Below are 26,220 nucleotides of genomic sequence, written 5' to 3' on the forward strand. Positions count from 1 at the left end.
CCAGTTTAATTTCAGGGAAAATGTTTTCCCCCTTTGTAGGCAATTGGAGAACCATGACACCAAAGAGATGATGATTCATGGTCCACCAACATTTTGCTTTGAGGTCCTCAAAATAAGTATTATGGGTGGATATTGCTTAGATAAAGAAAGCACATCTCAACATCATTCTGAGTGATCTCAAGATAGTACTGACTTTTTCCTGGAGCCTAGGACAAGAAGAGAATGTAGCTACTAATATAGCTGCTCACATAGAAAAATTATTGAATCTATTGACAGCATGATACTTCTCAACTCAGGAAAGTTTTTCTCAGTTTACTTTTAGAGGAATTGGAGGTTTTATTTAAATTTAGTAAACAAAGCATTGCCCTGTGAAGAGCAAAATGAAATATTTAAATTGATAGAAAGGGAAGTCGCTCAGTCGTGTCCAACTCTTTGCGACCCCATGGACTGTAGCCTACCACGATCCTCTCTCCAGGGGATTTTCCAGGCAAGAGTACTGGAGTGGGTTGCCATTTCCTTCTCCAGAGGATCTTCCCAACCCAGGGATCGAACCTGGGTCTCCCGCATTGTAGGCAGACGCTTTACCATCTGAGCCAGGGTAGTCATAGAGATAAGTTGATAGAGATCAAGCTTTTTAAAGCCAAAGTTAATTGATAAGAATCAGGTCTTTCTACTAAAGCTGTAGAGAGTCAAAAATTTTAAATAATATGAAATATGAGATAACAGTTGTATGTGTGTGTGTGTTTTAATTTTATTTCTTTTGACTGCTCTGGGTCTTCGTTGCAGAGCACAGGCTCTAGGCAAATAGGCTTCAGTGATTACGGCCCGTGGGCTCAGTAGCTGTGGCTCCCAAGTTCTAGAGCACAGGCCCAATAGTTGTGCATGGGCTTCGTTGCCCTGCAGTTTGTAAAAATCTTCATGGATCAGGGATCGCACCCGTGTCCCCTGCATGGGCAGGCAGATTCTTAACCACTGGACCACCGGGGAAGTCCAGTTGTATGCTTTAAAAAGGCAGCGGCTTTAAATTAACATGACTTCATCATCTGGGTAATCATCAAATATCTGACCGAATAGGCTTCCGGGGTCGGGGCTGCTGTCTTCTCTCTAGGTTGACCTTTCTGATAGTTCCTCGGTGTCATTCACAAGCTGTACTCACGTGAAATGGCAGAGGAAGTCCACTCTCGATTGTTCTTCACAGTTCCCTGGCTGTGATGAGTCATTGCAGGACAGCCCTTGCAACCAAGTGCTGGTAAGAATAGGCACACAATAGGAAAATAGAACAACGGAGGGCTGAAGGAGAAAGAGCTGGAACTCAGAAGTGTGTCCACAGCTCTGCTGTATTTAGATCTGTGACCTTGTATAAGTCGCAGTCTTCCCAGTCCCTGGGTTTCTCGTGCATAAAGTTTCTAGAGTCTCTTGATGAGTTAGGTCAACTTTGGAGTTTAATATTCACTGAGAAAGATGGGAGACACTGCCCCTCCAGGGGACAGTGATTTGTGATTTGTATAATTATAGTCGCTTTGTTGATTGTTGGAAAAGAACAGTGGCAGATGAGTCAGCCTGGCATGAGCTATTGGAGATCAGCGATGCTTCTTTTGTTGGGAAAAAAAAACCTGACTAAAGCATAAGTTTAGGTGCCAATGGTCAGGGTGATACCAAGCTCCAGAAATAGAAGCTCGGATCTTGGTCAGAGGACAGTATGGAGGGCACGGTGGTCATGGACTTGTTTTCCCAAACCTCCACCTTCAGCTTTCCCTGGGAAAGATGCTTGTGGGTGACCGTGGGGGTGTAATATCACCATCCAGCAAACCATCCACGCCACACATGTCACTTGGGAGTCACTATCGCTGACTGAGAGGAGGCAGGTGGTATTTTGAATGTCCTTCCTCTGCCGGGTTCGTTTCTCCAAAACTCTGTGTGAAAGGAAAACTCCAGTTAAATGCACGTATTAGGAGCTCCAGTGGCAAACCTCTGGACGAAACACGGGCAGCTCTAGCGACAAACAGATCGGAACCATCCATCCTTTATCCTTCCTCTGGGCGCTTTCTCCAGTAGCCTTAGAAGCAGGAAGAGAATCCCCTTTCTCTCAAGCCTGGACCCAAGCTCACCTGATCTGCTTGTTCTCTGCTTCCCCACACAGTCCAGCAGGGCCTGCCACCGACTGATGTGAAGCTCTGCCTATTGGGTTGGCCAAAAAATTCGTTCGGGTTTCCATCAGAAATTGGACTATGAGTGACTAAGCCCACACAGACAAGTTGGAGTGGGGGTCAAGGGAGGCCTGACCGAATTCCAGCTGCCCTACTTCCCGGCTGTGGCACCTGGAGTAACTTACTTAGCTTGGGCAGTAAGCATAGTAGCACTCATGGTCTTTTGCAGGTAGCCTGTCTTTAAGAATTGCATTGTATTCTGAAACCATATGAAAACTCCCCCTGGTCACAGGAGAGAGAGTGAAGGTGGGACCAAAAACTAGACCTTGAACTCTCCCTCCCTTCCTCCCTGAGAGGGTGTGATAAACATCGGAGGCAAATTTGACCTCATAGAGATCAGCAGGGATCCCACCTCCTTCCACTGGACTCTTCCCAGCCCAGTAAGGACAAGGCTTTTCAAACTCTATAAGCAACAATCTACTTTAAAAAACAAATCTTACACCAAACAGTCCTGTGTAAAATGAGTATAAAAGGCTTTTGTTTATAAAAATATACGTCAGTTGAAATTTATAATAAACTCAGTAAGAATGATGAAGCAGTTTCAATGAACAGAAATTTGAAATAGAGATGACAGATGACTTTTATGATCATTTCCCTTTAACATATAGATAAGTAATTGCAAATGGTCTTCTTTAAAAAAACAGATCTCCTTCCAATCTAGTGGTATCGATCAGTTTGAAGAGAAAAGATAGAAGGCTTATTATGCCAAAGCTGCCCAAAATATGTAGACTAGCATATATTTGTTTACATGTAAGAGATGGGAATGAACTTTTAAATTATTGGCATTTTTTCCCCCAAATGCTTATGCCTTTAAAAAATTAAAGTAAATGTGAAAACACCTGAAACACCTCCATAGAATGCCAGGGTTTGGTAGAAAACTGCCCAAAACACACTCGGTGAGGTTGTAGAGTTCTCACATCTCAATTAGGTCTCTGTTTCCTGTTTGACTGTAGCATGTATGTGTTGGCTTACAGTTGTCAATACTGAAAGCCAAACGGTGACATTTGAACAAGCTCTGCGGTCTGGCTGACAGTGCTGGATCAGTCTCAGTTGCTCGATTTGATGTTGTTCTTGAGTGATAGAAGATGTTGCTTTGGGGTAAGTTGGGTGAAGAGTGCTTTAGACTGTATACCATTTTTGCAGTTTACTCTGAGTTTATGATTCTTTTGGAATGTAAAACTGTTCAATAAAAGGCATTTGAAAACAACCATCCTCTAATTAATTGTTAGGAGGGAGCACAAGACTAATAGAGTGATGTATACACCACACTGTTGGAGTGGATTTCCATCTATTGTACTTTATTGAAACAAAAGCATCTTTCTTTCTTTGCCACTGAGTCTATATCCTCCACCCTCACTCTGTCACCTACTGTGACACTGTTGAAGTTTTGGAAAGAAAACACAGCAACGGCAAATCAAGGAGATCTCTCTTTCGGGAAAACTATTTTAGCTGCTGTTTAATTACTTAATAAGAAAATGGTGCTGAAACCCAAGAGTTCAGTCTGCAGGTACCTGATACACAAAAAAGCTTTATAAATGATGTAGCATGTTTTTCTGAAGCATTCCTATGCTCAAAATATTACTAGTTAGGCCAAAGTAGTATCAACATGCCGTGAGATCATAAGGCCACATGTACAAATCAGCGTGCCCTGTAGTCCTTTGTGATGATGCAGCGTAAGGAGTGTTATTCTACTGGAGAAAAGATAAAGGAGAATAAACCTTTGATCCATTCACTTCTCTATGTGTAAAGTGAAAGTGGTCATGGTGGTCATGAAACATGCTGCTTTGTTCCCTAGGATTTTACAGCGCGCTGTAAATTACTGCTTTGTTCTTTGATAAGACTGATGGTGGTTTTGCTCTTTATCACTTGGAAAAATGCAAGGGAATTCCCTGAGCCAGCCATCTGTCTTCAGTGTAATTGGCAAAAGACTGATTATCTCATGTGTTTTGACTAGAAATGGATTAGTGGGGTTGATCACAGCTATCAGACAACCTGCAAAGGTGAACAGAGCTCTGAACAATGCTTCAGCAAATGTTTTAACATGTGCTTGTAGAAGTCCACTAAAAAACCTGTTCACTCCACCAAGCTATGACATAGGGCATTCGTCTGATCGGTTTTTCTGGCTTCTCCTCCAGGGTCATCAATGCCGGGAAGAGCACACATAACGAAGACCAAGCCAGCTGTGAGGTGCTCACTGTGAAGAAGAAAGCAGGGGCCATTACCTCCACCCCAAACAGGAACTCGGCGAAGAGGCGGTCCTCGCTTCCCAACGGGGAGGGCCTTCAGCTGAAGGAGAACTCGGTAAGCCCCTCATCCACCCCCGCTCTCGGGTGAGAAGGAGCCACACACTCTGGCCCTGCTGTGGAATGTTCAGAGTGGAAGAGAGAAAAGCCACGGCCCCAGTGTTCCTGGGGTGCTGGGTCTGGGCTCAGGGCATCACACTCACAGCGAAGGTGATACATGGAGTTAGGAAAAGCCGGTGTTTAAGTTCTCAACATTTAGAGAAAATGCCCACATCATATGAGTTTTGTTGCAAGAATAGTATGTGTCGCGGTAGGTGGTTTTAAAGAAGCACTTCAAGGTTTTTGTGAAGGAGCTCGTCCTCAGAAGCCTCCCAGGAGGCGTGGAGTAACTCTAGCCGTCAGCTTGCAGCCCAGCCACCACTCTGCCCCTGTCCTCTCCTCTTGTGTCCCTTTGAGATGCACGGTTGGAGCCTGTGCTTGATGCTCTTCCAAATTAATGTTTGTTTCAGTTGGCCCAAAGCCCTTGCATCCTATGGGGTGCCCCTCCGGACTGAATGCCCTGCTGACAAACCACAAAGCATTTCTCCTCCCTCCAGCTTCCGGAGAACAAAGCAGACATCCTTGAAAAGTTCTGAAGAAGCTCTTAGCAAAGTAGAGGGAACAGTCAGCACTGTGTCCATCATCAGATTCTTTAGTCCTACAGAAAAGAGACATGAAATGGGATGACCCAGATGGGACTATTTGTTCCAATGATCTTGAGGATATTTTTGTTTGTAAATTTTTATAGGATTGTAAAGGATCTTAGGAACCTGTCCTTAGTTGAAGTGATAGTATCTTGTTGCATTCATGCTTAGTGACTAAGAAAAATACTCATTTATTTTTATTTTGTTAGCATTAGTTCAGCTTAGGGTTAAAAAACACAGTGACCTATGGAGACTCATCAGTTGTACTTGTTTTCAAGGCAGAAGGAAGCATTGATTAGGCCTGTCCCAAAAAGGAAGAGTCAGGGACCCAGATGAGCAGGACAAAATAATAGTGGTTAAGTGCATGTGCTTTATTTATTTATTTATTTTTTTATTAGTTGGAGGCTAATTACTTCACAACATTTCAGTGGGTTTTGTCATACATTGATATGAATCAGCCATGGATTTACACGTATGTGTGCTTTAGAGTAAGACAGTTCATAATAGTCTGTTGCTTAAAGCTCTTCAGTTTAACAATGTGTGTGTGCTTAGTCCTGTCCGACTCTTTCTGATCCCATGGACCATAGCCACCAGGCTCCTCTGTCCGTGGGATTATCCCAGCAAGAATACTGGAGTGGGTTGCCGTTTCCTTCTCTAGTAGATCTTCCCGACCCAAGGCTTGAACCCAAGTTTCATGGTCTCCTGCATCGGCAGGAGATTCTTTACCACTGCACTGCCTGGGAAGCCCGTTCAATTTGGGGTAGTTATTTATTCTTTGAGCCTCAATTTTCCCTGGTCTAAAAAGGAATAATAATAATAGTAATTATCAAATATGGTGGGAGAGGCTAGTTGGAAGTGTGAAATCCAACAGTCCGTGCAAAGTCCTGAGCTGGTGTCATCATTAATAAATCCTTGATTGATGTTAGTGATTATTATCCTAAAGTCAGTTCCATTTCTGTAATCCTCTATGAATAATGCCCACTGAATTTTCATTCATTTGTAAATTGGAAATCACACAATTTTTTCCATACCTTCTTGATGGAATTATTTTTGAGGATTGAATTATTATGGAAAAGGGCTCAGAAAATATGAGACATTAATGATAATTGGATATGGGTGCCAGTGACTTAATGTTGCTCTTTCCTCTGGCAGTTCCTCTCTGCCACTGGGCTATAAAGTGATTTCTGTAAAAATAAGACAGTGTTGACATTTGGCTGTAAGCCAGTTGGTGATGGCATATTTCCTTGTTGCTAAGTTCCTCCTAGAAGTGGAGCCAGGATTAACTACTTAACTTCCTTTCCTTAAGAACAGTGAAACCAGCACATACGCACTTTAGAATGGAGGCAGGACACTCCTTCGTGATGGTTCATGTGGGGTCCATGCTCCTCTGGGAGGCAGCAAGGATGTGCAGTGAAAAGCAGGCACATCTCAGCCTGTATTCCTGCCTTAGCCACAGCAGCTTCACATCTATCTGTGTTATATATTAGGCTTCTTATAAGAGTTTAAGGCAACAGCTGTGTTGCCTTTTTTTTTTAATTGTGGAAAAATACACAGCTTACCATTTTAACCATTTTTAAGTGTACAGTTCAGTAGCATCAAATAAGTTCATCTTGCTGTACCACCATCGGTATCATCCATCTCCTAAACCTTTCCATCATTCCAAACTGAAACTCTGTCCCCATTAAATACTAACTCCCCATTCCTTCCTCCCTTTCCCCTCCACCCCCTCCAGTCCCTGGCAACTACCATTCTATTTCCTGTCCCTGTGAATTTGACTACTCCAAATACCTCCTATAAATGGAATCATACAATTTTTGTCTTTTTGCAGTTGGCATATTCACTTATCATAATGTCTTCAAAGATTGTCCGTGTTGTAGAATGTGTCATAACCTTATTCCTTTTTGAGGCTGAATGGTGTTCTCTTATATGTACATATGCCATTTTGTTTATGCCTTCGTCATCGATGGACCATTGCAGTCATCTTTGGTCTATTATGAATGTTACTGCTGTGAACATGGGTGTCTCGTACCTGTTTGAGTCCCTGCTTTTGGTTCTCCTGGATGTATACCCAGAGTGGAATTGCTGAGTGATACGGTGGTTCTCTTCAATATTTTCAGGAGCCGCCATACTGTCGGCCACAGCAGCTACACCGTTTGACATTCCCCCCAGCAGTGCACAAGGGTTCCAATTTCTCTACGTTTTTGCCAACACTTGTTAAGTTCTGTTTTTCTAAAATAACAGCTACCCTAATGGATGCAAAGTGGTATCTCATTTGTGTATATTTCCCATGGCTAGTGACGGTGAGCAGCTTTTCATGTACTTCTCATTGGCCACGTATATCTTCTCTAAGGAAACGTCTGTTCAGGTCCTTTGCGCATGTTAGGATTCGGTTGTCTGTTTTCGTTGTTGATGTGTGTGCTCTTTCTAAAACCTTGAAGAGTGTAGTTGCATGTGCCAGATGACTCGTGAGCGTGGGCTGTGTTCTAGGAACTGGATGCTGAGGATTCAGCAGGAAATAAAACAGAGGACAGTCCCTCCCTTCAGGGAGCTTGTGTTCTTTAAGGGAGACAAACAAAATGCATAGCATGGGCAGATAAACACTCTGGAGAAAGCCAAGTAGGGAAGCAGGAATAACAGGGAGTGTGAGGTGCAGGGGTGGTTAAAGGAGGTGTCGGAGGTGACACTGGGGCAAAGACCTGAAAGCACGGCTATTGGGAGGAAGAGCATCCTGCTATCCCTAGGCAGCTGCAAGGCTCTGAGGCAGGACCAGGCCCACCATTCTCAGGGATCGGCTAGGAGGCCCACGCAGCTGGGACAGACATAGTGGAGCCTGGGTTACAGGCAATGGACTTCCCTGGCAACCCAGGGGTTCAGACTGTGCGCTTCCACTGCAGGGGGCTCGGGTTCAGTCCTTGGCCAGGGAAGATGCCACACCGCATGACCAAAAAAAAAGAAAAAGAAGAATTAGATTGTAGGTAACGCTGTCAGAAAGGTAACAGGGGAGAGAGGCAGTCTGGTAGGACCTCAGGCTGTTACCAGGACTTGGGCTGCCATGAAGAATGAACAGTTTGCTAGCAGAGGTCACTAAATACACTGCTTAAAAGAGGCTAGTGGTTTTTTCTGTCTGAAGACATCCCTTGACTCATATGGTGGCACCAAGGGAAGGGCAGTGACAGTATAGGGTCCCGTGCGAGGGAGCATCTGCAGGACACAAGAGAGGAGGTCTCCGCCTCCCCCGGGATCCTCGTCCTTCACTCAGTAAATGTGTGCTGAGCTCCGAGTCCACACACCGGGTCCTGGGGCCTGCGGAGATGGATTCAGGACAGTCCCTGCCCTCCTTGAGTAGAGCTGGGGAGACAGGAAAGGAAGGCTTCCTGAAGAAGGGACATTTGCGCTGTTGTGCTAAAAATTGAATAGGAATTAACCAAGCCCATAAGAGAAAGGGGAGCTCCTGCTGGAGGGAATGCGCATGTGCAGAGCTAGGCTGGCGTGGGAGCAATGGGGCATGGCTTCCTGTGTTGGGGGCATGTGTAGTTGCTTGGAGGGCTATAAGGCCGGAGCAGTGAGCAGGGTTCACAGGTGAGAGTCACTCAGTGCCCTGAAAAGCTGGACTTTTAAACAACGACTTTAGACCAGGGTGTAACAGACTCATGACAGTGGGGAGGCTGACTTGAGAGGACTGGGGGAGCATGCCTGGAAGCTGGGACACTTAGGAGTCTGGCTCATGCAGAAATCTGAGTGAGAAATGATGACGCTCCAGATAAAGCGGTGGTAAGAGCAAAGGCATCAAGAAGCAACAGTTAGAACCAGACATGGACAATGGACGTGAAACAACAATTTTGAACAACAAAGGAGTACGAAAAAGCCTGCATATTGTCACTCTGTTTATTTAACTTATGTACAGAGTACATCATGTGAAATGCAGGGCTGGATGAATCACAAGCTGGAATCAAGATTGCCAGGAGAAATATCAACAACCGCAGTTATGCAGATGATACCACTCTAACCTAGACAGCATATTAAAAAGCAGAGACATTACTTTGCCAACAAAGGTCCATCTAGTCAAGGCTATGGTTTTTCCAGTGGTCATATGTGGATGTGAGAGTTGGACTATAAAGAAATCCGAGCACCGAAAAATTGATGCTTTTGAACTATGGTGTTGGTGAAGACTCTTGAGAGTCCCTTGGACTGCAAGGAGAGCCAACCAGTCCATCCTAAAGGAGATCAGTCCTGGGTGTTCATTGGAAAGACTGATGCTGAAGTTGAAGCTCCAATAATTTGGCTACCTGATGTGAAGAACTGACTCACTGGAAAAGACCATGATGCTGGGAAAGATTGAAGGCGAGAGAAGGGGATGACAGAGGATGAGATGGATGCCAACACCGACTCAATGGACATGAGTTTGAGTAAGCTCCGGGAGTTGGTGATGGACAGGGAAGCCTGGCGTACTGCAGTCCATGGGGTCGCAAAGAGGCAGACATGGCTGAGCAACTGAACTGCACTGACCACTCTAATGGCAGAAAGTGAAGAGAAACTAGAGAGCCTCTTGATGAGGGTGAAAGAGGAGAGTGAAAAAACTGGCTTAAAACTTAACATTCAAAAAACTAAGATCATGGCATTTGATCCCATCAGTTCATGGCAAATAGGAGAAAAACTGGAAGCAGTGACAGATTTTATTTTCTTGGGCTCCAAAACCACTGCAGGTGGTGACTGCATCCATGAAATTAAAAGGCACTTGCTCCTTGGAAGGGAAGCTATGGCAAATTTAGACAGCATATTAAAAAACAAAGATACCACTTTGCCAACAAAAGCTCCATATAGCGAAAGCTCTGGTTTTTCCAGTAGTCATGTATGGATGTGAGAGTTGGACCATAAAAAAGGCTGAGTGCTAAAGAACTGATGCTTTCAAATTGTGGTATTGGAGAAGTCTCTTAAGAGTCCCTTGGACTGCAAGGAGATCAAACCAGTCAATCCTAAAGGGAATCAACCCTGAATATTCATTGGAAGGAGTGATGTTGAATCTGAAACTGCAATACTTTGGCCTCCTGATATGAAGAACTGACTCATTGGAAATGACCCTGATTCTGGGAAAGATTGAAGGCAAAAGGAGAACCAGGCAGTAGAGGATGAGATGGTTAGATAGCATCACCAACTCAGTTCAGTTCAGTTCAGTTTAGTTCAGTCGCTCAGTCGTGTCCGACTCTTTGTGACCCCATGAACCACAGCATACTAGGCCTCTTTGTCCATCACCAACTCCCGGAGTCCACCCAAACCCATGTCCATTGAGTTGGTGGTGCCATCCAGCCATCTCATCCTCTGTCGTCCCCTTCTCCTCCTGCCCTCAATCTTTCCCAGCATCAGGGTCTTTTCAGATGAGTCAGCTCTTCACATCAGGTGGCCACAGTATTGGAGTTTCAGCTTCAACATCAGTCATACCAATGAACACCCAGGACTGATCTCCTTTAGGATGGACTGGTTGGATCTCCTTGCAGTCCAAGGGAGTCTCAAGAGTCTTCTCCAACACCACAGTTCAAAAGCATCAGTTCTTCGGTGCTCAGCTTTCTTTATAGTCCAACTCTCACATCCATACATGACCACTGGAAAAACCATAGCCTTGACTAGACGGACCTTTGTTGACAAAGTAATGTCTCTGCTTTTTAATATGCTATCTAGGTTGGTCATAACTTTCCTTCCAAGGAGTAAGCCTCTTTTAATTTCATGGCTGCAATCACCATCTGCAGTGATTTTGGAGCCCAGAAAAATAAAGTCAGCCACTGTTTCCACTGTTTCCCCATCTATTTGCCATGAAGTGATGGGACCAGATGCCATGATCTTAGTTTTCTGAATGTTGAGCTTTAAGCCAACTTTTTCACTCTCCTCTTCCACTTTCATCAAGAGGCTCTTTAGTTCCTCTTCACTTTCTGCCAGAAGGGTGGTGTCATCTGCATATCTGAGGTTATTGATATTTCTCCCGGCAATCTTGATTCCCACTTGTGCTTCCTCCAGCCCAGCGTTTCTCACAATGTACTCTGCATATAAGTTAAATAAGCAGGGTGACAATGTACAGCCTTGACGTACTTCTTTTGTATTTGGAACCAGTCTGTTGTTCCATGTCCAGTTCTAACTGTTGCTTCCTGACCTACATACAGGTTTCTCAAGAGGCAGGTCAGGTGGTCTGGTATTCCCATCTCTTTCAGAATTTTCCACAGTTTATTGTGACCCACACAGTCAAAGGTTTTGGCATAGTCAATAAAGCAGAAATAGATGTTTTTCTGGAACACTCTTGCTTTTTCGATGATCCAGAGGATGTTGGCAATTTGATCTCTGGTTCCTCTGCCTTTTCTAAAACCAGCTTGAACATCTAGAAGTTCACGGTTCACGTATTGCTGAAGCCTGGCTTGGAGAATTTTAAGCATTACTTTACTAGTGTGTGAGATGAGTGCAATTGTGCAGTAGTTTGACAAACTCAGTGGACATTAATTTGAGCAAACTCCAGGAAGGAAGTTAGTGAAGGACAGGGAAGCCTGGTGTGCTGCAGTCCATGGGGTTGCAGAGTCAGACCTGACTTAGTGGCTGAACACGTGAGAGCAAAGGACAGGCTCAGAAGAGGTGATCTGAGAGGTACTGTTGTGGTGACACGGTGACCAGCTGCGTGGGACAAGGAGGGTGGGAGACCCCAGGTCTCAGCCACTGGGTGCTGGTCCTTGAAAGTGGACCCCTGGAGCAGGAACGGGTTCAGATGACGGGATGGGCATAAATGGCAACTTGACTTTTGAGAATGCTAACTTTGCAGTGGGGAATGTTTTGTAGGAAGAGAGAAGGAATTACAGTTTGGGAGCAAGTCTTGGAAGGCTTAGAATTCAGGAGTTGCAAGCCCAAAGAAATTCCAAGAAGAGAGTGGAGTTATCAGGAGCAGAAGGACCACAGAGAGGTCAAGAAAGATAAGGATGAAGAAAGGGGCAAATATTATTATAAGCTAGAAGTGGGGCGACAGGATCACATGGCATCATTATTTCATTTGCAGACAGTTGACAGAAGTGAGGATGGTGAGAGGAAGATGCTGGGCTCTCTCCAGAATACATGTGATGAAGTTCTCCCTCCTTTTCTGACCTCTTCATTTCCAGTAAACTTATGAAATCAGAATCAGTCAAAATAAATATTTCTACAAGACTTCATGTGTAACATCACCCTCATCTTACTTGGAGATTGAAGAAAGCCTAAAATTTTCTGTAAAATCACATTAGTGTCCCCGTGAAAAGAGAAATTATCGCAGGAATTTTTTATGTTAGAAACATCAAAAAAGTGGGGGAAGGGGAGGACTTCCCTGGTGGTCCAACCGTTAAGACTCTACCCTCATGCCCTGCAGGGCAACAAGAAAACGTGGGGGACGGGAGGGGACAGGATACGTCAGTGGTGTGCAGAGGAATTCAGCAGAAGTGTAACTTTATATTTGATGACATGGGTAGCAGTGAGATGGTTAATTCTCACTACAGATAATTATTGATTGGTATAAAGATGTTAAGACTTTAAATTTTTTAAAAATTTTTTATTTTATGTTGGAGTATAGGAGATTAGCAATATTGTGATAGTTTCAGTGTACAGCAAAGTGATTCAGTTATATATATATATATATATATACACATATATCTCTTCTTTTTCAAATTCTTATCCCATTTAGTTGTTACAGAATGTTAAGCAGAGTTCTGTGTGCTATACAGGAGGTTTTTGTCATCCATTTTGCATATTTAAATTTACATATTTAAACATATACACTTACAGTATTTAATTTTACATATTTAAAGTGGAGAACCACCAAAAAGCTATTGTATACAGGGAACTCTGCTTAATAACTTGTAACAACCTAAATGCAAAAGGGATTTGAAAAAGAAGAGATACCTGTGTGTGTATAACTGAATCGCTTTGTGGTACACCTGAAACTAACATTGTTAATCCACTATACTCCAGTATAAAAGAAAAAGTTAAAAAACACTAAAATTGTCTGAAATATAGCAGTGTGTACATGGCTCAGTGGTAAAGAATCCCGCTACCAACGCAAGAGATGCAGGAGACTCCAGTTTTCTTGCCTTGAGAATCCTAGGGACAGAGGAGCCTGGCGGGCTACAGGCCGGGTGATTGCACAGTCAGATACGACTGAGCAGCTGGGCACAGCATAAACATGTCCACTTAAGCCATCCTTCTTGCCAATTTGTAGAGAATTGTTTTATCCTATTAGTACGAGCAATCTTTTATCTAAGGGAGTCAAATCAATTCTTCTGTTTTAAAACAAACTGTAAAAAATATTTGGCAGATAATTTTGCTTCTCGTAACTTCCAAAAGATATTTGCTAAAGGAACATTGTTTTCTGTGTTTGGCTGAGTTCTTAAGAGCAGCACCTTACTTACAGAACAGAAAATACAAATTAATTTCAGGTTCCATCTAAATATCAAGGAAAATGTCAAAGGCAGAAGAAGAAGCCTTGTTTGGAAAAAGTCATAAAATTTAGAAGGGATGAAGGAAAAGAGTTTCAGGGTGTTCTGTACTGTAGATTGGTAGCCTGAAGAAATGCCAGGGAATGTGGTGAATGGCTGATTGTATTCTTCCTTAAAAAATACTCAATAATGGATCCAGTTTTTTTTTTTTAATTTAGAGTTTAGTGATATAATTAGTGAAATAAATAAACATTTCTCTCTTGAGGAATAAAGAAGTTTTGAGACCTCAGGATATGACGTGGGTGTGAAACAGAGAAGGAGGTTTTCTGGACCTTTGATTTGAAAGGTGTTATTGTTGTTCGATGTTCACTTGTGTCCAGCTCTTTGGGACCCCATGGATTGCAGCACGCCAGGCTTCCCTGTCCACCATCTCCCGGAGCTTGCTCAAACTCACGTCCACTGAGTCAGTGATGCCATCCAAACATCTTGTCCTCTGTCATCTGCATGTCTGAAGTTACTGATATTTCTCCCTGAATCTTGATTTCAGCTTGTGCTTCATCCAGCCCGACACTTCTCATGATGTACTTTGCATATAAGTTAAATAATGGTGATAGTATAAAGCATTGACGTAGTCCTTTCCCAATTTGGAACCAGTCCATTGTTCCATATCCATTTCTAGCTGTTGTTTCTTGACCTGCATACAAGCTTCTCAGGAGGCAGGTGAAATGCTCTGGTATTTCCATCTCTTTAAGAATTTTTTAGTTTATTGTGATCCACAGAATCAAAGGCTTTAGCATAGTCAAGCAGAAGTAGATGTTTTTCTGGAACTCTTGTTTTTTCCATGATCCAGCAGATGTTGGCAATTTGATGTCTGGTTCCTCTGCCTTTTCTAAATACAGCTTGAACATCTGGAAGTTCTCTATTCACATACTGTTGAAGCCTAGCTTGGATAATTTTGAGCATTACTTGGCTTGTGTGTGAGATGAATGCAATTGTGCAGTAGTTTGAACATTATTTGGCATTGCCCTTCTTTGGGATTGGAATGAAAAACTGACCTTTTCTAGTCCTGTGGCCACTGCTGAGTTTTCCAAGTTTGCTGGCATAACTGAGTGCAGTGCTTTAACAGCATCATGCAGCTGATTCTAAATAGCTCAACTGGAATTCCATCACCTCCACTGGCTTTGTTTGTAGTGATGCTTCCTAAGGCCCACTTGACTTGACACTCCAGGATGTTTGGCTCTAGGTGAATGATCACACCATCATGGTTATCTGAGTCATTAAGATCTCTTTTGTATAGTTCTTCTGTGTATTATTGCCACCTCTTCTTAATATCTTCTGCTTCTGTTAGGTCCATATTAGGTCCATGTTTCTGTCCTTTACTGTGCCCATCTTTGCATGAAATGTTCCCTTGGTATCTCTAATTTTCTTGAAGAGATCTCTAGTCCTTCCCATTCTATTGTTTTCATCTATTTCTTTGCATTGATCACTGAGGAAGGCTTTCTTTCTTTCTTTTTTTTTTTTTTTTTTGTTTACTTGGAGGCTAATTACTTTACAGTATTGTAGTGGTTTTTGCCATACATTGACATGAATCAGCCATGGGTATATACGTGTCCCCATCCTGAACCTCCCACCCGCCTCCCACCCCATCCCATCCCTCAGGGTCGTCCCAGTGCATCAGCCTCGAGCTCCCTATCTCATGCATTGAATTTGAACTGGTGATCTGTTTCACATATGGTAATATACATGTTTCAATGCTGTTCTCTCAAATCATCCCACCCTCCCCTTCTCCCACAGAGTCCAAAAGTCTGTTCTTTATATCTGTATCTCTTTTGCTGTCACGCATATAGGTTCATCGTTACCATTTTTCTAAATTCCATATATATGCATTAACATACTGTGCTGGTGTTTTTCTTTCTGACTTAATTCACTCTGTATAATAGGCTCCAGTTTCATCCACCTCATTAGAACTGATTCAAATGTGTTCTTTTTAATAGCTGAATAATATTCCATCATGTATATGTACCACAGCTTTCTTATCCATTTGTCTGCCGATGAACATTTAGGTTGATTCCATGTCCTGGCTATTATAAACAGTGCTGCGATGAACATGGGGGTGCACGTGTCTCTTTCAATTCTGGTTCACAGTGTGTATGTCCAGAAGTGGGATTGCTGGGTCGTATGGCAGTTTTATTTCCAGTTCTTTAAGGAATCCTCACACTGTTCTCCATAGTGGCTGCCCTAGTTTCCATTCCCACCAACAGCGTAAGAGGGTTCCCTTTTCTCTGCACCCTCTCCAGCATTTATTGTTTGTAGACTTTTTGATAGCAGCCATTCTGACCAGCGTGAGATGGTACCTCATTGAGGTTTTGATTTGCATTTCTCTGATAATGAGTGATGTTGAACATCTTTTCATGTGTTTGTTAGCCATCTGTATGTCTTCTTTGGAGAAATGTATGTTCTCTGGTCAAAATGGATTAAAATCTAAATAACTGTAAGCCCAGAAACTATAAAACTCCTAGAGGAAAACATAGGCAAAACACTCTCTGACATAAATCACACCAGGATCCTCTATGACCCACCTCCCAGAGTAATGGAAATAAAAACAGAAATAAGCAAATGGGACCTAATTAAACTTAAAAGCTTTTGCACAATGAAGGAAACTATAAGCAAGGTGAAAGGACAGTCTTTAGAATGGGATAAAATAATAGCAAATGAAGCAACTGACAAAGAATTAATCTCAAAAATATACAAGCAGCTCATGCAGCTCAATTCCAGAAAAATAAGCAACCCAACCAAAAAATGAGGAAGGCTTTCTTATCTCTCCTTGCTATTCTTTGGAACTCTGCATTCAAATGTGTATATCTTTCCTTTTCTCCTTTGCTTTTAGCTTCTCTTCTTTTCTCAGCTATTTGTAAGCCCTCCTCAGACAACCATTTTGCCTTTTTGCATTTCTTTTTCTTGGGGACAGTTTTGATCACTGCTTCCTGTATAATGTTACGAACCTCCATCCATAGTTCTTCAGGCTATCAAATCTAATTCCTTGAGTCTATTTGTCACTTCCACAGTGTAGTCCTAAGGGATTTGATTTAGGTCATACCTGAATGGCCTAGTGGTTTTCCTTATTTTCTTCAATTTAAGTCTGAATTTTGCAATAAGGAGTTCATGATATGAGCCACAATCAGCTTCCAGTCTTGTTTTTGCTGACTATATAGAGCTTCTCCATCTTTGGCTGCAAAGAATATAATCAATCTGATTTTGGTATTGACCATCTGGTGATGTCCATGTGTAGAGTCTTCTCTTGTGTTGTTGGAAGAAGGTGTTTGCTATGACCAGTGCATTCTCTTGGGAAAACTTTGTTATCCTTTGCCCTCCTTCATTTTGTACTCCAAGGCCAAACTTGCCTGTTACTCCGAGTATCTCTTGGCTTCCTCCTTTTGCATTCCAGTCCCCTATAACGAAAAGGACATTTTTTTTTTTTTTTTTGGTGTTAGTTCTAGACAGTCTTGTAGGTCCTCATAGATCTGTTAAACTTCAGCTTCTTAAGCATTAGTGATTGGGGCATAGACTTGGATTACTGTGATACTGAATGGTTTGCCTTAGGAACAAGCAAAGATCATTCTGTCATTTTTGAGATTGCATCCAAGTACTGCATTTTGGACTCTTTTGTTGACTAAGAGGGCTACTCCATTTCTTCTAATGGATTCTTTCTGACAGTAGTAGATATAATAGTCAACTGAATTAAATTTGCTCATTCAGGTCCATTTTAGTTCACTGATTCCTAAAATGTCTGTGCTCACTCTTGCCATCTCCCATTTGATTACTTTCAATTTACCTTGATTCATGGACCTAACATTCCGGGTTCCTATGCAATGTTGTTCTCTACAGCATCAGACTTTACTTTCATCACCAGTCACATCCACAACTGGGCATTTTTTCCACTTTGGCTCAACCTCTTCATTCCTTCTGGAGCTATTTCTCTGCTCTTGTCCAGTAGCATATTGGGCACCTACTGACCTGGGGAGTTCATCTTTCAGTGTCCTATCTTTTTGCCTTTTCATGCTGTTCATGGAGTTCTCAAGGCAAGAATGCTGAAGTGGTTTGCCTTTCCTTTCTCTAGTGGACCATGTTTTTTCAGAACTCTCCACTGTAACTCATCTGTCTTGGGTGACCCCACAGGGCATGGCTCCTAGTTTTATTGAGTCAGACAAGGCTGTGGTCCATGTGATCAGATTGGTTAGTTTTCTGTGATTGTGGTTTTCATTCTGTCTGCCCTCTGATGGAGAAGGGTAAGAAGCTTATGGAAGCTTCCTGATGGGAGAGACTGACTGTGGGGGAGACTGGGTTTTGTTCTGATGGGTGGGGGGGCATGCTCAGTAAATCTTTAATCAAGTTTTCTGCTGATGGGTGAGGCTCTGTTCCCTCTATGTAGCTCACCTGAGGCCAAACTATGGTGAGGGTAACAGCGGTAATGGCCACCTCTTTCAAAATGACTTATGCCAGCATGCTGCGGCTGCCAGGACTGCTGTAGTCTGTGCCCCTGACTGTTGACCCACAAGTCTGCCAGAGACTCCCAGATACTCACAGGCAAGCCTGTCAGTCTCCTGTGGGGCCACTGCTCCTTTCTCCTGGGTCCTGGTGTGCACAAGGCTTTGTTTGTGCCCTCCAAGAGTCTGTTCCCCCAGTCCTGTGGAATATCTATAATCAAATCTCACTGGGCTTCAAAGTCAAATTCCCTGGGGATTCTCAGTCCCTTTGCTGGATCCCCAGGTTGGGGAATCTGTTGTGGGCCCTGGAAATTTTACAACTTGGTATAATTGCTCTCCAGTTTGTGGGCTGTCTACTCAATGGCTCTATAGTGCACTAATGGCAACCTCCCCCAAGAGGTTATGCCACATGCCATGCCTCCCAGGTCTGCTGAAGCCAGAGCCCCTGTCCCCGTGGCAGGCCACTGCTGACCCCTGCCTCCACAGGAGACACTCAAAGACAAGTATGGCTCAGTCTCTTCTGGGGGTCATTGCTCCTTTCCCTGGGTCCTGGTATGCACAAGCTTTTGTTTGTGCCTGTAAGCGTCTCTGATGGGTCTGAGGTTTGATTCTAAACATGATTTCGCCCCTCCTGCCATCTCGTTGGGGCTTCTCCTTTGCCCTTAGACGTGGGGTGTGTTTTTTTGGTGGGAGCCAACATTCTCCTGTTGATGGTTGTTCAGCAGCTAGTTGCAATTTTGATGTTCTTGCAGGAGAAGATGAGCGCACGTCCTTCTACTGTGCCATCTTGCCAATATTTTCTGAAAGGTGTTAAGAAGTCTTTATTTATTGTACTGATTGCCGGCTGCCAGTGAAGACAGCTTTTCCAAGAGCTTTCGTTTTTCAGCTCCTGCGTCATTCTAGGAATGAGATAAGGAGAGGAAGATAGCAGATAACTTCTCTGAGGAGGGAGGGAGAGTTCACTCTCAAGGGCATCATATAACCTTAGTGTTAAGGTAAGAAGCCCCTGCCCTTATGTAAGATGTGTGGGTGGGAGACAGTGCATAGTGGCTGTAACCAGGACAGTTCCCCTCACATCTAACTGCCTGTTTTGGAACCAATCTTTTGGGGCTTAAGACGAGACCTGTGGACACATGCATTCTAAGTCTTATTTCCTTCAGAGCCTCGTTATGTTGTTTAAATTAGGCAAAACACGTCAAAGTATGTGGCTTCAGTGTCTGTTAGTTCAGTGTCTAATCACAGTAACAGGAGATGGCTATGTCCACATCATGGCCAAGTTCATCAGCAGGGAAGAGGAAAGCTGATTATCTTTCTCAGCAGAGGATGGGGCAGCACTGTGGGAATTCCAGGCAAAAAGGATCAAACTGGTGATGGGGAGAGATAGAAAGGAAATGAGAAGGGCTATTTCAACTTTCTGGAGTGAAGATTTACTGTTCTTTTTCATCTGTTTTCTGTGAGAAGCCCTCGGTCACCCCCCAGAGCATTAAGTGAAGGTTTCCCGTGGTTCCACAGAGGCAGCGTTTCTGGGGCATTCAGCCACATGTGGCAGTCTGCTTCCTGCAACACTGTCAGCTATAAAAAACAACAGGAGCAGCCTTTGGTTTCTGTCATTGGGTTTATTACTCTAAAATTTCCCTCTCAATTAAGGTCTTTGTTCTGAGCGTGTCAAGAAAAACATAACCTTTCCATTTATCTACTTAGATTTTTTTTTTTTTCCAAAGCAGGAGTGCCATGGTTTCTCTCAAAAGTCTTATCTCTGGTTCCAGGGATTAGAATTCTTGCCCAGTGATTAAGAAGAATAACTTTCCAACCAGGATGTTCAGACCATGTCAGTTAGAATAACTTGACAGTTCCCTTCTCAGTGGGTGTGGGTTTACTCCGAAGATCAGGTTTGACCAAAATGTATGTAAGAGCCAAGAAGGCAACTCAAACTTGGTTCCACAATAGATTTTCCCACTGTGGTGAATCTTAAGGCTAATGAAAATAAATGGTGCTAAAATGGAAATTTCTCCTTGTTTCACTTGTAATCTGATTTCCCCAGAGCTTTAGATGGGAAGAACATTATTGACAAGAGCTATAAGCTCTTGAGATTTTCTTTTCTTCTTCTTATTTTTTTTAAAGCCCAATATTCAGCATTCATATGCCAGACACAACACTGATCTTAGTGCTTTGCCAATTTTAATTTTTGCCTATTTTGGCTTTGCCAATATGAATTCCTTTAACCTCATGATACACACATAAGTCTGCAGTATTATTATCTTTACTGATGGGGAAACCGAGGCCACAGAGATGGAAAGTGTGGAGCTTGGATTCAGCCCAGGCAGTCTGGCTCCCAAGTCTGTACTCACTGGTCACATGACGCCTCTTCATCAGTTGTTGTTGCTTCATTGTGTCCGGCTCTTTGCGACCCTTTGGACTGTAGCCCACCAGGGTCCACAAGATTTCCCAGGTAAGAATACTGGAGTGGGTTGCCATTTCCTTCTCCAGGGGAACTTCCCATCCCAGGGATCAAACCTGTGTATCCTGCATTGTCAGGGGGATTCTTTTCCACTGAGTCACCAGGGAAGCCATGTATCCCTGAGCAGCTGGGAAATGTGGCAGGAAAGTCTTTCAGTCTTTGGAAAAGTCTGAAATGAAAGAAGAACAACTCCCACTGTTAATCTGTATAATTTCAGTATAATTTGATGCTAAGCTTTTTCTCATTTCCATGTGATTTCTCTCTTGAATTAAGAGTTATTTAGCAGTCTCCCACATCAGCTTTGAAACTGGGTAACAGCTCTCACTGACTCAGGTGAAGAACAGAATGGAAATGAAATTGTTCATCATCTTTTTGTCCTTATAGTCCATTTTTTTCTTGCTAAATTAGAGAAGACCATTATTTGATTGAAACCACAACAAATAGAAAAAGCCTCTGATTGCACACTCATGAGTATCTGAGTTTGAATCCCAGCTCTACCACTCACTAGTTGTTATCTTGTGATGCCTCAGTTTCCTCATCTGCAAATTGGGGATGATAATTTCTATCTCATAAGGTTATTAGAATTAAATGAGTTAAAAATATGAAAAGTGCTTAGGATAGTGCTTAGGATAAGCTCTATTAATATTATCTGTTGTTATTCTAACAGTGGAGTTTGCAGCCGCATTTCAATATTATTTCACATACTTATGTTCCTACTGTAGACTAATTTAAGGAGAAGTTTTTGATGTATGAAATAATAGTTTGAGAACATTCTTGAGCTAATTTTTACATCTAGAATAAACCATAACATGACTTAGCCAAAACTGTCGTTAGCTGTCCACTTCTTCTGTCTCTCAGAAACTAATATGTATTTAATAGTGTTTTGACATGCTGTGTTAGTTGCCCAGTCATGTCTGAATCTTTGCGACCCCCTGGACTGTAGCCCACCAGGCTCCTCTGTCCATGGAATTCTCCAGGCAAGAATACTAGAGTGGGTTGCCATTCCCTTCTCCAGGAGATCTTCTGGACCAAGGGATTGAACCCGGGTCTCCTGCATTGCAGGCAGATTCTTTACCCTCTGAGCCACTTGAGAACATCCCTGAGCTAATTTTTGAGTCTAGAATAAACCATAACACAACTTAGCCAAAGCTATCACTCTTGTCTCTACTCTTGTCTCAGAAATTAATATTTATTTAATAGCATTTTGACATACGGAACTAAATTGCCATTTAAAAACAAAAACCAAACATACTTAACTTATCCTATACTCACTCTCTCATAAAGTGGAAAGTTTGAACCAAAGAGAATCTTGTGTTTTGTATCGTCAGATCCCAAGAAGGAAGCCATGCTCTTTTACGTATATAAGAATAAGGGATCTTTCCCAGTAGGGAACAAAATATCTGCATAATTTAGTCAGAGAACTAGGTTAAGAACAAACAGACTATGCTGTGTGGGCATGATTCCAAGTGGACAGCAGTAGAACGTGGGCCCTTGGAAGGACTTGTCATGAAGTTCTTCAAATTTTCCCACATCTCTGCTTCATCATCAGCTCATTTATTCTTCTTTCTCTTATTGCGTTGCTGTGCAATCAGATGAAGAACTGGTGGTTGAAAGCCCTGTGGATGAAATGCCTAAAACAGATACTCCAATTCTGCATCCTCCTCCTCTAATTCTGCATTATCATCCTTGAAACCTGGCCAGAAACTTGGGTGGAAATCAAGCCATACAACAGTGGGAACCAGAAGAGTATGTCAGCTCTCTGTTTCCCCAGTGGAAAATAAGTAGTCCCTCTTCTTTGACAAGAAAGGAGGGAGGCAAGTGCATTTCACACTCATATGGAGCCTTTTTTTTTTTTTTTTTAATTTTTATTTATTTGTTTTTGCCTGTGCTTTGCACAGGTTTTCTCTTGTTGCCGTGAGCAGGGGCTACTGTTGGTTTCAGTATGCAAGCTTCTAATTGCAGTGGCTTCTCTCGTTGTGGAGCACAGGCTGTAGGTGCATGGGCTCAGTAGCTGTGGTGCTTGGGCTCAGTAGCTGTGGTGCTTGGACTCAGTAGCTGTGGTACTTGGGCTCAGTAGCTGTGGTGCTTTGGCTCAGTCACTGTGGTGCTTGGGCTTAGTTGCTCTGTTTCACGTGTGATCTTCTGGGACCAGGGATGGAACCAGTATCCCTTGCATTGCAAGGCAGATTCTTAACCACTGGACCACCAGGGAATCCCCATGGATACATTTCTGTTTGGAACAATCTTATGCATATTGAAAGGTCCAAGGGACCCTTCCCAGGTAAAACTTACTAAGTTCCAGCTTTACACGTGATCATGGAAAATAGGGAAAAGAAAATAAGCGTTGTGATTAAAAAGCAGTTTCTAGAACTTTAGAGGAAGGAAGATGTCACATTGGGCCTACTTTAGTGAAATTCTAAAAGAGAAACAGTGAGCTTTAAACTCCCAATTTTTTACCTTCTGTAATATTCCTTTGTCTTATTGCAGGTGTATTCCCAAAAAGGAGGTGAGTGAGTGTGTGTGTGTGTGTGTGTGTGTGTGTGTGTGTGTGTGTGTGTGTGTTATAGATTACATAGAAGACTATCTTTATTTTTTTTTTCTTTACTTTTTTTTTTTTTTTTCTAAATGAAATAATTTAGAATGCAACTGGAAAACCACTTCTAAGTTACTCTTTTGAGACATGAGTGATGGCTGCCAAATTTAATTGTGTGGCAAATTAAGAAAGTGCTCAATGTTTTTCTTCAAGTGGAGTCAATTTTAATTCATGTTAGTCTGAAGCAAAAACAGGGTAAATGCTTGTTAAAATAGAATATTAGCAATTTTGAAGTTAGTGATGTCAAGAGCATGTTACTTGAAACTTGAAGCCTTTGGTGTCCCAGGTGTAGAACTTTGTATGATGGGCTGATTGCCCAGTGACATTTTTTGATGCCACTGGAGAGTAACACCGAGCCACTGCCAAGAAGTTAGAGCAGTCCCCCAGTGGCCTGGCACATGTATGCAATGAGTAGTAAGCAACAAACAAGGTAAACTAGCGCTGCATTGTTAAAGGCTACAGAGTCACAGAAGCTAGGGAGATTAATCACACAAAGTTGTGTGTTTCGGAAGAATAAGACTCTGTAATTTGGGATGGATTGGTAAAACGGGACACTGATGCCCGTTTTATGGTAGTGGTGTGAGATCCGTCACAGTAGGTACGCAGTAGATATCCTTTGAACCTAGACTTTCTGTGGGGGAAGTGATTTAAGAAGAATGGAAATGACAGAGATTGCATGGAGGACAAGCATCCTGCCAGCAGGGGCTGCTGGTGTGTGCAGCGTGGTCTCCTGGATGAGGGGGTCCTTATTGCTCCCTGCCTGCTCATTGTCCCCCTAGGTTATTTAACAATGAGTCTAAGTAATTTCACTGAGTTCCCTACATATGAACTTTCAAGTTGCAAACCTTCAAAGATGCGAGCGTGTGTTCTGTCAACATCAGACGTCAGTGAAATTGCGGCTTGCCCTCCGTCTCCTATTGCTGAAGACCCTTCAGCTCTGTCATCTCCCATCTCTTCTCCCTCCTCCGGTCAGTAACCCTTCCTGCCTGTTCACCCGACGCCAGCCCCTGAATGCCAGCCGTTGTACTGTACTACTGTAATTTTCAAGGTAATGTACTGTAAGATTTAAAATGTTTTCTTTATTTTTTGTGTTTGTTTTTTACGTATTATATGTGTGAAAGTATTATAAACCCATCAGAGTATAGTACTACATAGCCCATTGTGTTAGTTGGGTACCTAGGCTAACGTTGTTGGACTTACAAACAAATTGGACTTAAGGAAAGCAGTCTCACAGAACTCATTTGTATGTTGGGGTCTTACTGTACTGTTACTTCTAGCTTTATTGTTTCTCCTAACTGCTGGACAAAATTCTATGCATTTTATTTATTACTTAAAAAAATTATACAGTGTAGTCAACTCCTCTTCCTTTGGGTATACAGTCATGAATTTGAATATCTGTGTGGATTTGTGGACTCACCAGCATAATCAGGATACCACAGTTCCATTGCTACAGATTATCACTCCCTCATTTTATCTCTATATACTTGTACCCTTTCCCCTTCTCCCATAACCCACTGTCTGCACATTTAATGCATATTATCCACTCATGCGACACTAGGCATGTCTCTTTTCTAACATGCTTATAGTCATCTGTTCATCTTCTGCCTTGCTATTTTAAGAGCCTGGGAACCATAATATTCTTTTCTTTTTTAATAAGAACAACAGTTGTCTCTTATTTATTAATTTATTTTGGTCACACCTTGGGGCATGCAAGGTCTCTGACCAGGGATTGAACCCATGTCCCCTGCAGTGGAAGTGTGGCGTCTTAACCACTGGACTGCCAGGGAATTCCCCCATTATAATCTTATTCCCTGCCACATCCCAGTGTCCAGCTCAAGCCTGACACGTAGGAGAGGAGGGACCGAGACAAGTGTAAAATGCGTGAATCCTTACTCTCTGAGTCCTAGTTTCTTCTTTTCTTTAGATAAGGAAACAGTTGAGAGAAGTTGAGAAATGTGCCTAAGACCACCCAGTAGTGAATTCCAGAACCCAGGTGTGATCTTAAAGCCTGTCTTCTTTCTGTGCTAAGACATATCACGACAAGCAGGATTTGCATGTTTGTGTTAACTCATTTGGAAGTGAGGATATTTAAATATCCAGCTTTTAAAATACCCATGGTATGTTGGTGTGTTGACATCAGTGACAAAGTTACACTTGGACTGTTAGATAATGTGAAATCTGAAACCCAGTTTATTTGCCATATAAACTCAAAATTTTATTCTCTGCGCTAATGCCCAGCTGAGGAGGTATTCTTCCTTCTAACCACAGGAGGGGTGGATGGTGCCTTTGGCCGTGGGCAGGTGGAGCGTGGGGCGGGCTGGGCTGAGGATGTTGGAGGCAGCTGTGCCCTTTACTTCCCTGCTTTGGTACCTTTGCTGGAACCGAGCAGAACACAGCCCTCCAACTCCCCATGCACATTCCTTACCCTTTAGTCCCTGGTACAAAGGAAAAGGCAATAGCGGATTATACCTCTCAACAGGGCACAAGAGCTGAAGAAAGTCTGTGGGTTTTAATAGCTCAGCTCTCCAGTAAGAGGAATCTGGTAGGTTAGTTTGTTTTGTTTTTTTTTTTCTTAAAATTTCCTCTTTAAAAAAAAAAAAAAAAGATTAAAAACCTGAGCTTAGAAGAGAATTTTGTGTATGTTTCAAACTGGCCCCATAAGGGCTGTAAGGCCTGGCAAATCAAGTACAGCCAGAGAAGTCAGTGTCCCATCCCTTTGGTTTTTCCATGGAGCACCTTTGAGATGCTAAGGGCCCTGGATCTAGGTTGCTTGTTTGCAGGACACACCAAGCCCCAGAGAGCTGAGAGGTCAGAAAGTTAGATAAGTCAACTCTGATCCTGAAGTAGATTAGGTTTATTCTGTTGGTTTTATCAGTATGAAGTATCTTACGTAAAATTCTTATTACTTAAGCTGCTATATTGCTTTTAAAACAAAAAAGACAAATGAAAAACTCCACTTTCTCCCTTCCTTTCTTTGTATATTCAGTCATTATTAAGCATCTCTTCTATGCCAGGCACCCCCTGGAATGCCATAGTGTAGGAGATACATGTGAGTCTCTGAGGACGCTGATACAGACAGACACGTCAGGCAATTCCACATCAGTGGGATAAACACTTCCATAG

The 26,220-nt window shown here is 42.7% G+C and overlaps 1 protein-coding gene across 1 annotated transcript in view; it reads left to right on the forward strand.

Annotated features, from left to right (window-relative positions):
- The window catches only part of PPM1H (protein phosphatase, Mg2+/Mn2+ dependent 1H), a 293,567-nt gene that overhangs the window by 98,628 nt on the left and 168,719 nt on the right, over positions 1–26,220 (forward strand). The window contains exon 2 of the mRNA XM_061130918.1: positions 4,343–4,508. Within this exon, the coding sequence (XP_060986901.1) occupies positions 4,343–4,508 (166 nt within the window). The remainder of the gene's footprint in view (positions 1–4,342; positions 4,509–26,220) is intronic.

This window comes from Dama dama, chromosome 3 (assembly GCF_033118175.1).
Source record: "Dama dama isolate Ldn47 chromosome 3, ASM3311817v1, whole genome shotgun sequence".
In the NCBI taxonomy this organism is placed as follows: Eukaryota; Metazoa; Chordata; class Mammalia; order Artiodactyla; family Cervidae; genus Dama; species Dama dama.